The sequence below is a fragment of the Saccopteryx bilineata genome, chromosome 2 (assembly GCF_036850765.1).
Source record: "Saccopteryx bilineata isolate mSacBil1 chromosome 2, mSacBil1_pri_phased_curated, whole genome shotgun sequence".
Taxonomy (NCBI): domain Eukaryota; kingdom Metazoa; phylum Chordata; class Mammalia; order Chiroptera; family Emballonuridae; genus Saccopteryx; species Saccopteryx bilineata.
This window is the reverse complement of record NC_089491.1, coordinates 39,386,153-39,398,356: the sequence shown is the minus strand read 5'-3', so window position 1 is coordinate 39,398,356 and position 12,204 is coordinate 39,386,153. Positions and strand designations below refer to the sequence as shown.

Sequence of the window (12,204 nt, the reverse complement as noted above, 5' to 3'; positions counted from 1 at the left end):
TCCCATTCACACCTGTAAAATGTCAGGGCCTACCAGGTCACATTTTTCAAATGCCAACTGCACAAAACCCTGGTGGTAGGATCACTTCCCCAAGAATAGGTTTGTGGAGCTCAAGGTTAGATACCAATGTACGTATGAGACAAGGCAGATAGACACACGCACGTGCATGAGTGTGCGGTCTGCCACCTGACAGGGACTCACCGGTCAGCATAGCGCAAGGTATTTAGAGTGTGTTCAGTGGCCATGTGGCTTGGGGAAATGTTGGCGATCATGCAGGTTTTGGCTTTGCCGATGAAAGAGTCTTTGAGGACCTGTCCAAAACAGAAAACAAGCCCAGTGAGGTCAGCGAACAAAGGGCATACTGATTACTATTGGACAGTCAGCCATAGTTCCCTGTCTACAAAAAGGCAATTCACATAAGAAGAAACACAAATAACTAATAAATACATACAAAAAAAGGTACTTACTTTATCATTAATCAAAGAAATGCAGACAAACCGTTAAGAGAAATGAACACATTTTTCCCTCATAAGATTAAAAAAGATTCATGATACCCTGCCCTCTGGGGGCCTAGGAAAATGTGCTGTCTCCTACACTGCTAAACTGCCCATGTACTGGGCAGTTTGGTAATAGGTATCAAAATATAAAAAATGCACGCACTATTGGTTGGGAAAATCTAGGAGTCTATATATGGAACCAACCAGATAATCATAAACTGAATACAACCATTCAAAATAATTATGTATATCTGTACTTAGATACATGGAAAAATCTAAAACTATCTTAGAGTGAAAAATGTATGATTCTGTAACTCTGTAAGTGGATCCTCATGAGGATATAGGGCAGAGAGATGCCTGGAAGGATGTTCACCAAAATGTAGTAGTGGTTGTCACTGGGAGATGGGATTTTCAGGTACCCCATCTTCTTTGTACTTGTATATACTGCCTGAATTATTATTATTACATTTTCTGGTACGAGAAACTTGTTTTAAAAAATAGAGCAGCCTGACCAGGTGGTGGCATAGTGGATAGAGCATCAGCCTGGGACACAGAGGATCCAGGTTCAAAACCCCGAGGTCACTGGCTTGAGCCCAGTGTCGTCGGCTTGAGCATGGGATCATAGATAGCTATGACCCTCGGGTTGCTGGCTTGAACCCAAAGGTTGCTGGCTTGAAGGCCAAACTTGCTGGCTTGAGCCCAAGGTTGCTGGCTTGAGCAAGGGGTCACTGGCTCTGCTGGAGCCCCCTGGTCAAGGCACATATGAGAAAGCAATCAATGAACAACTAAGGTGCCACAACAAAGAATAGATGCTTCTCATCTCTCTCCCTTCCTGTGTGTCTGTCCCTATCTGTCCCCTCTCTCCATCTCTCTCTTTCTCTTTCACAAATACTACTACTACTACTACTACTACTAATAATAATAGAGCAAATGTCAGAATCAGGACTAATCATCCATAAGAAGGGTTTCCTAAAGCCTGACCAGGCGGTGGCACAGTGGATACAGCGTTGGACTGGGACATGGAGGACCCAGGTTAGAAACCCTGAGGTCGCCGATTGAGCACGGGCTCACCAGCTTGAACATGGTGTTGCTGGCTTAACCCATGGTCACTAGCTTTAGTGACCATGGTCGCTGGCTTTAAAGCCCAGGGTCGCTGGCTTGAGCCCAAGGTTGCTAGTTTGAGTAAAGGCTCACCAGCTTGAGTGTGGTGTCATTGGCTTAACCCATAGTCGCTAGCTTAAGCCCAAAGGTCGCTGGCTTGAGCAAGGAGTCACTAGTTCTGCTGTAGCTCCCCCACCTCGGTCAAGGCACATATGAGAAAGCAATCAACAAACAACTAAGATGCTGCAACGAAGAATTGATACTTCTCATCTCTCTCTCTTCCTGTCTGTCTGTCCCTCTCTCTCTGTCAAAAATAAAAAAAGGGTTTCCTAGGTTCCTGGTTGAAATCATGTTTGAGAAGACACAATCTAACCCATAAATCACCAATTCTGCCTACTAAGGAGTTATGTTACTATAGACTCTGCCCCAATCCCTGTGGAGCTGCTACTCTAGCTACACAGAGTGAAAACCTCTCCCAGAACACACAGATCTTCACCTAGACTGCCCTCCACCTAGTATGTCCTCCACTGTGCCCAGGATTGGGTGAAGAAAGCAACAAGAGACACCATGACTATCTTCACAGCTGGTTGTACCAAGGCAGACCCCTCCATGAACTATCTTCTGCAGCTGTTACAGATGCTGACTTATTGGTGTTTTCTGTTAATAAATATGAAGCACATTTTTCATGATAGAAAAACAGGAGAAAAAATTACCTATAGTTCTACCACTCAGAATAATCAGTTAATAAACACATAATTTTTCTGTGTAGTTTTTTCTCATTTCATATTTTTAAATTATAGGTCTTGATCATCTTTCCTATCAGTACATGCCAAAATCTATCATTCTTTTATGTGTGTGTATTTTTCCAAAGTTAGAAGTGGGGAGGCAGTTAGACAGACTCCTGCATGCGCCTGACTGGCATCTACCTGGCATGTCCACCATGGGACGATGCTCTGCCCATCTGGGGCGTTGCTCCATTGCGACTGGAGCCATTCTAACGCCTGAGGCAGAGGCATGGAGCCATCCTCAGTGCCCGGGCAAACTTTGCTCCAATGGAGCCTTGGCTGCAGGAAGGGAAGAGAGAGACAGAGAGAAAGGAGAGGGGGAAGGATGGAGAAGCAGGCAGGCGCTTCTCCTGTGTGCCCTGACCATGAATCAAACCCGGGATTTCCACACGCTGGGCCAACGTTCTACCACTGACCAACCGGCCAGGATTAATCTATCATTCTTTTTAACTGCAGCCATTATTTTTTGACACTGGTCAAAGTCTTACAGCTAAGAAAGTACCAAGCACAGCTATACCACATTCCCTGCAAAGGATCAGAGACTCCTGAATCAACAAGATTTCTTTACATATGGATGCTGTGCTGAATGAACAAATGAATGGAAGAAAGAATATATAAGTGAACCAGAACAAACTCAAAACTCACATTTTACTTTACCTGAGTTAATTTGCTTTGCCGGAAGGGAGTATGGGTGTGTTCCTGATCCAGTGCTCGGATACATTCCTTCAGCTGCAAACAAGCACATCAAGTAGATGCAACGAGAGTAACAGATCAGACTTTTCTTACAGTCAAAAGAATGTCAGGCCCTGTACAGTGTCTCAGTGGATAAAATGTTATATCAGTGCACCAAGGTAGCAGGTTCGATCTCTGGTCAGGGCAATGAGTGCCCAACTAAATGGAACTAAGTGGAACAATGAGCTGATGTACCTCCCTCCTCCCTCTCTCTCTCTCTCTCCCTTACCCTTTTTCATTCCCCCTTCTTCTCTCTTTCTCTCTCAAATCAATGGGAAAAAAAGGAATATATCACCATTTTGGAATCCATAGTGAAACAATGGATATAACTGATGTCCATCAATGGCTGCTAAAACCATTAGGTGAAAAGGCTGACAGGAAACTTTATAATGGAGGAATTAGGTTGAAAACATTTGAATCTTTCTTAATTTTTTTTTAAAAAAATTTTATTTATTGATTTTAGAGAGAGCGGAAGAGAGAGAGAGAGAAACTGGAACATGAACTGTTCCTGTTATGTGCTCTGACCAGGGATCAAACTAGTGACCTCTGTGCTTTAGGACAATGTTCTTTTTTTTTTTTTTTTTTTTTTTTTTTCATTTTTCTGAAGCTGGAAACAGGGAGAGACAAGAGACAGTCAGACAGACTCCCGCATGCGCCCGACTGGGGTCCACCTGGCACGCCCACCAGGGGCGATGCTCTGCCCACCAGGGGGTCGCCATGTTGCGACCAGAGCCACTCTAGCGCCTGAGGCAGAGGCCAAGGAGCCATCCCCAGCGCCCGGGCCATCTTTGCTCCAATGGAGCCTTGGCTGCGGGAGGGGAAGGGAGAGACAGAGAGGAAGGCGCGGCGGAGGGGTGGAGAAGCAAATGAGCGCTTCTCCTGTGTGCCTGGCCGGGAATCGAACCCGGGTCCTCCGCACACTAGACCTTAGGACAATGTTCTAACAAACTGAGCTATCGGGCGAGAGCTCTTCTTAATTCTTTTATTTTTTATTTTATATATATATATTTTTTAGAAGGGGAGGGGCAGACAGACAAGAAGGGAGAGAGATGAGAAGCATCAGTTCTTCACTGTGGCACCTTAGTTTTTTTTTTTGTTGTTGTTGTTGTTTATTTTTTTACAGAGACAAAGAGTGAGTCAGAGAAAGGGATAGACAGGGACAGACAGACAGGAACGGAGAGAGATGAGACGCATCAATCATTTGTTTTTCGTTGTACATTGCGACACCTTAGTTGTTCACTGATTGCTTTCTCATATGTGCCTTGACCGCGGGCCTTCAGCAGACCGAGTAACCCCTTGCTGGAGCCAGTGACCTTGGGTTCAAGCTGGTGGGCTTTTTGCTCTAACCAGATGAGCCCGCGCTCAAGCTGGCGACTTCAGGGTCTCGAACCTGGGTCCTCTGCATCCCAGTCCGACGCTCTATCCACTGCGCCACCGCCTGGTCAGGCCTTAGTTGTTTATTAATTGCTTTCACATATGTGCCTTGACTTGGGGGCTCCAGCTGAACCAGTGACCCCTTGCTCATGACAGTGACCTGGGGCTTCAAGCCAGTGACCTTAGGGCTCAAGCAAGCGGCCATGGGGTCATGTCTATGATCCCAAACTCAACTCACTGACCTGCGTTCAAGCTGGTGAGCCTGTGCTCAAACCGGCAACCTAAGGGTTTTGAACCTGGGTCCTTTGTGTCCCAGGCAACGCTGTATCCACTGCGCCACTGCTTGGTCAGACTTTCTTAATTCTTAAAATCACAAAAAGAAACAACCAGACATTCTGTACCTCCTGATGTTTTTTATAGGAAGTCTAAGACTGAGTCATGAATTATTCTTGCCAAAGTAAATAGAACCTAAATCTGATCACTCCTCTAGATCAGTACTTTACCAGTAGAAATATGTGAGCCACAAAAGCAAACCATAGTTGTAATTTTAAATTTCTAATATCGACCTGCGGTGGCACAGTGGATAAAGTGTTGACCTGGGAACGCTGAGGTCGCCGGTTCAAAACCCTGGGCTTGCCTGGTCAAGGCACGTATGAGAGTTGATGCTTTCTGCTCCTCTCCCTTCTCTCTCTCTCTCTCTCTCTAAAAAAACTGAATAAAGTTAAAAAAAATAAAATAAATTTCTAATATCCACATTAATATATATTAACTATAGTATTAGATATATAATCTTGCTTATATATTTTAATCTGATAAATCCAAAAGATTATTTCAGCATGTAATTAATATGGAAAAAGAGATATTTTAGATGTTTCAAAATCCAGTTTGTATTTTGTAGTCAGAATATATCTCAGTTCACACTCACTACAATTCAAGTGCTCAATAGTCACATGTAGCTAATTGCTACCATACCGAACAGCACAAATAGAGATCTTAACTACTTTAAAAAATATATAAGCTAGAGTACCATGTTACACAGCAACATGGGAATGCAGTCAGCCTAATTCAGACTGTGGGAAATCTTAAAGGACACTGACTAGTTTTCTTAAACATATACATTGATATGAGAAAACACACAAATAAACAAAAACAGAGGGAGAAGCCCTGGCCGGTTGGCTCAGTGGTAGAGCGTTGGCCCGCGTGTAGAAAGAAGTCCTGGGTTCTAGTCCTGGCCAGGGCTCACAGGAGAAGTACCCATCTGCTTCTCCACCCTCCCCCCTCTCCTTTCCATCTCTCTCTTCCCCTCCTGCAGCCAAGGCTCCATTTGAGCAAAGTTGGCCCAACACTGGGGATGGCTGCATGGCCTCCGCCGCAGGCACTAGAATAGCTCCGGTTGCAACGGAGCAACGACCCAGATAGGCACAGCATCGCCCCCTAGTAGGCTTGCCGGGAGGATCCTGGTCGGGTGCATGTGGGAGTCTGTCTCTCTGCCTCCCTACTTCTCACTTCAGAAAAGTACAAAAAAACCCCAAAAAACAAACAAACAAAAAAAATAGAGAAAGAGAGAAAACAACTATATAGAATAAGAGAGACAGCAATCAAAAGCAATCCAAGGATCTCATTTGCATCTTGATTTAAACAAACCAGCTATAAAAAGACATTTACGGGCCTGGCCTGTGGTGGCACAGTGGACAGAGCATCAACCTGGAATACTGAAGTCACTGGTTGGAAACCTTGAGCTTGCACAGTCAAGGCACGTAGGACAAGTCATCAATGAACAACTAAAGTAAAGCAACTATGAGTTGATACTTCTAGTTCTTGCTCCACCTCTGCAAAATAAATAAACTAAATCTTAAAAAAATTATTTTTGTAAAAACAAAGACATTTATGGGATAACTGGAGAAACTATAATACTTAATGGATAATAGATAACATTAAATAATTATTTCTTTTTTCTTTTTTGTATTTTTCCGAAGCTGGAAACGGGGAAAGACAGGCAGACTCCCACATGCGCCCGACTGGGATCCACCCGGCACGCCCACCAGGGGCGATGCTCTGCCCATCAGGGGGCGATGCTCTGCCCCTCCGGGTCGTCACTCTGTCGCGACCAGAGCCACTCCAGCGCCTGGGGCAGAGGCCAAGGAGCCATCCCCAGCGCCTGGGCCATCTTTGCTCCAATGGAGCCTCGGCTGCGGGAAGGGAAGAGAGAGACAGAGAGGAAGGAGAGGGAGAGGGGTGGAGAACAGCAGATGGGCGCTTCTCCTGTGTGCCCCGGCCGGGAATCGAACCCGGGACTTCTGCATGCCAGGCCGACGCTCTACCACTGAGCCAACCAGCCAGGGCCAATAATTATTTCTTTAGGTATGAAAATAGCATAATTATATTAAAAATAAGAGTCCTTATCACATAAAGAAATACTTGTGGAAGAAATAGCATAATGACTCACTTTAAAATAATTCAACTAGGGCTGGGGTCCCCAAACTACGGCCCGCGGGCTGCATGTGGCCCCCTGAGTCCATTTATCCGGCCCCCGCCGCACTTCCGGAAGGGACACCTCTTTCATTGGTGGTCAGTGAGAGGAGCATAGTTCCCATTGAAATACTGGTCAGTTTGTTGATTTAAATTTATTTGTTCTTTATTTTAAATATTGTATTTGTTCCTGTTTTGTTTTTTTACTTTAAAATAAGATATGTGCAGTGTGCATAGGGATTTGTTCATAGTTTTTTTTATAGTCTGGCCCTCCAATGGTCTGAGGGACAGTGAACTAGCCCCCTGTGTAAAAAGTTTGGGGACCCCTGAACTAGGGAAAGAAAAGTATTGGTTAGATTTTTCACATGTTGAAGCTGAGTGACAAGTATTTGGGAGATCATTTTAATATTTGCTCTCGTTTTGCCTGACCAGGCAATGGCGCAGTGGATAGTGTCGGACTGGGACATGGAGGACCCAGGTTCAAAACCCAAGATTGCTGACTTGGATGCTAGCTCATCTGGTTTGAACAAGGCTCACCAGCTTAAGCCCAAGGTCGCCGGCTTGAGCAAGGGGTCACCTGGTCTACTGTAGCCCCCTGGTCAAGGCACATATGAGAAAGCAATCAATGAACTAAAATGCTGCAAGAATTGATGCTTCTCATCTCTTTCCCTTCCTGTCTGTCTGTCCCTCTCTCTATCTCTGACACATACACACACACACAAAATTTGTTCTCATTTTATAAGTTTGAAAAAGTAATACAATTTTAAAACTTGATGAGAGGGAAAAAGCTTATCTAAGTTAAACATTTCAAAAATACTTCTCTACTCCTAAATGACAAGGAATGACTAGAGGAAGAGAAAACAGGGAGAGAAGGGAAGAGTGGCTTAGAATTGCTGAGAATCAGATTGAGCAGCCTCCACTTCCACCCCTGGAATTTACTGCCAGATAAGAGCATGCCCTTGCTCTGTTGATTCTGTCCTACCCTCACCCACCTGGCTGCATGTTAACGAGGGGCAAAATCTCTCAAGAAGATTTTTATATTTTTCTTAAGTTGGAAACGGGGAGGTAGTCAGACAGACTCCCGCATGTGCCCAACCGTGATCCATCCGGTATGCCCACCATGGGGCGATGCTCTGCCCATCTGGGGCGTCACTCTGCTGCAACCAGAGCCATTCTAGCGCCTGAGGCAAAGGCCACAGAGCCATCCTCAGCGCCGGGGCAAACTTTGCTCCAATGGAGCCTCTGCTGCGGGAGGGGAAGAGAGAGACAGAGAGGAAGGAGAGGGGGAGGGGTGGAGAAGCAGATGGGCGCTTCTCCTGTGTGCCCTGGCCAGGAATCGAACCCGGGACTCCTGCACGCCAGGCTGATGCTCTACCACTGAGCCAACTGGCCAGGACTCAAGAAGATTTTTAGATCAAAGCTTTCAGGCCCTGGACGGTTGTTTCAGTGGTAGAGCACTGGCCCAGCATGTGGAAGTCCTGGGTTTGATTCTAAGCCAGGGCACACAGGAGAGGCACCCATCTGCTTCTCCACCCTTCCCCTTCTCCTTTCTATCTCTCTTCCCCTCCCTCAGCCAAGGCTCCATTGGAGCAAAGTTGGCCTGGGCGCTGAGGATGGCTAAATGGCCTCTGCCTCAGGTGACAGAATGGCTCTGGTTGCAATGGAGCAACACCCAGATGGGCAGAGCATCGCCCCCTGGTGGGCATGCTGGGTGGATCCCAGTTGGGCGCATGTGGGAGTTTGTTTTTCTGCCTCCCCGCTTCTCACTTCAGAAAAAATACAAAAAATAAAAAAGAAAGAAAGAAAGAAAAAAAAATCTTTCAAACACTTACAGCCAGAAGACTCTGGTTAATTTCTGCACCCTCCATCTTTGTCTGTTTATCCGAGTCTCTAGCATCTGCTGCTCTTTCACTGCCAGCTAAGTCAATGAAAGAGATCCTAGAGAAAAGACATAGTAGGCATCGACATCTTTGGAGCTTTGGTTTATTTTCACATCAGTCAGCATTTTGTGACAGCCGGAAGAAATTAACACTGGCCTATACTTAGGGGAAAAAAGACATTACTGTCAGCTTTCCAAAAGTATTGCAAGATTCTGATCTGCTTGCTGCTGCTGGCAGTGTTCACCCAGACAATTCCATTGGTTTTAATCATTTGTGAGAAAGTATGACTGAAATTAATAAAACATTTTTTCCATAAGGCTAAGTGACCACAATGTAAATCACTTAGGGGACCCACTTAGATAATTAAATAGAAACTTTTGTGGGCTGCTTTCCAGCCAAAAAAAAAAAAAAAAGAAAAGAAAGAAAGAAAAAAAGACTCATTATTCAGAGGTGAGATAGGCTCATCCATCAGTGTGGCAGAGTTGGCTAAGATAGCACCAGAGAAGCAATGAATGTACCCAATTGTCTTACGGCTTCTTTCAAGAAGGATGGATTAATTTTCCTTTTTTTTTTTTTTTTTTTTTGGCCTGTAAGCTCTCTGAGATGCATTCTCTGCTATTCCTCTGCTGATTCTGTGTTTCATGTTAGAAGCAATCAATGTCCCTTTTAATAAGTTAGGGTTGACCAACAATAGGCCATTACTTCATGGTTAATCAACTGATGGCACTTTAGTACAATGATTTATTTCAGGGCTAACAACTCTACTCTGTATCCCTGAAATAAAGAACTCCATGGTGGCAGGGTGTCCTGTTGTTGATAACACATATTTCAAAGTCACATTAAGAAAGGGCAGACAATGCTGTTCCCTGAATATTTCTAGCTTACCTGCCAAAAGTCCTCTTGGCTGAATCTTTGATCTGAATTTGAATGATAGCATGGGAGCGGGAGGAGTCTGCATTAACTCCAGTGGCCCCGGTGCTGCGCTCCTTGCTGCCCTTCAAAATCACCTGGAAAATAAAATCCATAGGGTGACTTCCCCAGGGAGAAACAAAGTCCTACGGCTCCCAAGAGTGGGCTGAATGCAACAGACACCAGATGTGTAACTTTGTTAGTACACTGCAATTTTTTCCCCCTTCATGTTGAAAGCTGCCTAAACACTATATCATACAGAGTAAGTACCCAACAGCAATGAAAACAACATGGAATACTAATCTTAGGGGAGAATGTTCAATAGCTTGAAAGCTAATTTACTTCTTGATCTCATTTATTTTTTAATATCTTTGATGGATTCAGCCTGACAAAAATCTCTAAGGCATAACTTGGCTCCAAAGCAAAGGTCCCATAATACCCATCTATCTTAGTAACTGAAGCAAAGGATAGAACATCCACCTGTTCCACCAGGATGCAGTCATAAAGGGGGTCAGGCCTGATGTGTGGGAACATGGAAGTGATGAGTTACTGCAATTGCCATGAGCCCATGATTTCCCTTGAGACCAATGCCCCTCCAAAGAGGAATAAAGATTAACTTGGGTCCCTCTGGCCACAGGGAATGGTGGAGAGGAGGTAAAGCCTCAGGATTGACTTCTAGCCACTAAAAACACACTCATATATAAACATACTGCCCTGATTTTGGACAGGGAAAGGAGTATTAATTGCTGAGAATCAGAAAGGTGAAAAACTTTAAATATATTATTTGATAGAATTCTCACAACAGTCTAATATGAGGTGAGTATGATTATCATGCCCAGTTTACAATTGAGAAATAAACTCAGAGGTTGATTTTCTTACAAACAGTTGTTGTGTGGTAGAACCAAATTCTACATCCAGAATGTATGTGGAAGTTGACAGAGTCAAACTTCCACAATAAGCCACAAAATATCTTAATAAGCAGGGACTTGTGCTTTTTAAAAATTGAACTGGCCTGACCTGTGGTGGCGCAGTGGATAAAGCGTTGACTTGGAAATGCTGAGGTTGCCGGTTCGAAACCCTGGGCTTGCCTGGTCAAGGCACATATGGGAGTTGATGCTTCCAGCTCCTCCCCCCTTCTGTCTCTCCTCTGTCTCTCCCTCTCCTCTCTAAAATGAATTAAAAAAATAAATAAAAATAAAAATAAAAGATAAAAATTGAACTAACTGGCCCTGGCCGACTGGCTCAGCGGTAGAGCATCAGCCCAGAATGGGGAAGTCCCCAGGTTCGATTCCTGGTCAGGGTGCACACAGAAGCGACCACCTGCTTTTCCCACCTCTCCCCTTCCTTCTCTCTCTCTCTCTCTCTCTCTCTCTCTCTCTCCATACCCTCCTACAGCCATGGCTCGAGTGACACGAGCAAGTTGGCCCTGGGCACTGAGGATGGCTCTATGGCCTTGCCTCAGGTGCTAAAATAGCTTGATTGCCAACCAAGACAGCAGCAGTCCCAGATGGGCAGAGCAGCAGTCCCAGTGACAGGGGGTGCCAGGTGGATCCCAGTCAGGTGCATGCGGGAGTCTGTCTCTCTGCCTTCCTTTCACTTAATTAAAAAAAAAATTTGAATAAGTTCCTCCATGATCTGAACAATAGTTATGTTCCTAAAGATTAATTGTAGGTGAGATTTAGAATTATATTAGTATATTTTAGAATTGAATTTAGAGTCATACTGTGAATGCACTAATTTTGTAAATTGCTTGCTAAAAGTTTAAAGGGACTACCATAAATTCTTCTGTAATGAGAAAAGCCTGTTAATTTATTATCAACTTCATGGATAGCATGTTGCTGCTAATCAGAAATCAGGAAAGTTAGAACAGTAATCCCTTACACTGAGTGGGGCAAGTGCCAAGACAAAGTATAACTAACTAAACTTAGATGTGGGCTGGCTAGGTCACTTAAGGCTATATCTGTGACTGAACCATCCCGTTTAAACGCACTTCCTTATCCTAGCTTCTCCCTATAGCCCTGATTTCATGCTTATATAGACTATAATGCAATGATTATGGATCACCTTAGTTAGATTTGCATTGTTCTTTTTATCAAACTTTTCTTTTTGTATTAGAAAATTAAGACATGCTTCCTGTGGCAAATACAGGAAAAGGATGAAGAAAAAAATATACACCTTCCATAATCCCAGAGTTAACAAGATTCTGGTACATTTCCTCCTAGAGTTTTAGGGTACTCATCATTTTGTTTTGTCTTTTACAAACCCCATGAAGAGACAAGACAGATCTTTTAAATCTCCATATTTGTGTAAGCAAAATGCTTGCTGGATAAGGGAGGGGTCATAGAGAAGTTAAGTTAGTTATCCAAGGTCACATAGGTGAAATACTGTCAGGAAGGGATAGAAGCCAAGTGCCCTGTGCCAGGTGAGTAACGATGATACTTCTGCTGGGCCTGTGAG

At 44.3% G+C, this 12,204-nt stretch overlaps 1 protein-coding gene across 2 annotated transcripts in view; it reads right to left on the bottom strand.

Annotated features, from left to right (window-relative positions):
- Nucleotides 1-12,204, bottom strand: part of KIF24 (kinesin family member 24) — a 116,298-nt gene that overhangs the window by 12,427 nt on the left and 91,667 nt on the right. For both annotated transcript variants that reach the window (XM_066256888.1, XM_066256889.1), the window contains 4 exons: nt 9,724-9,845; nt 8,791-8,896; nt 3,041-3,112; nt 202-311 (listed from right to left, as the gene is read on the bottom strand). In XM_066256888.1, the coding sequence (XP_066112985.1) occupies nt 202-311; nt 3,041-3,112; nt 8,791-8,896; nt 9,724-9,845 (410 nt within the window). The remainder of the gene's footprint in view (nt 1-201; nt 312-3,040; nt 3,113-8,790; nt 8,897-9,723; nt 9,846-12,204) is intronic.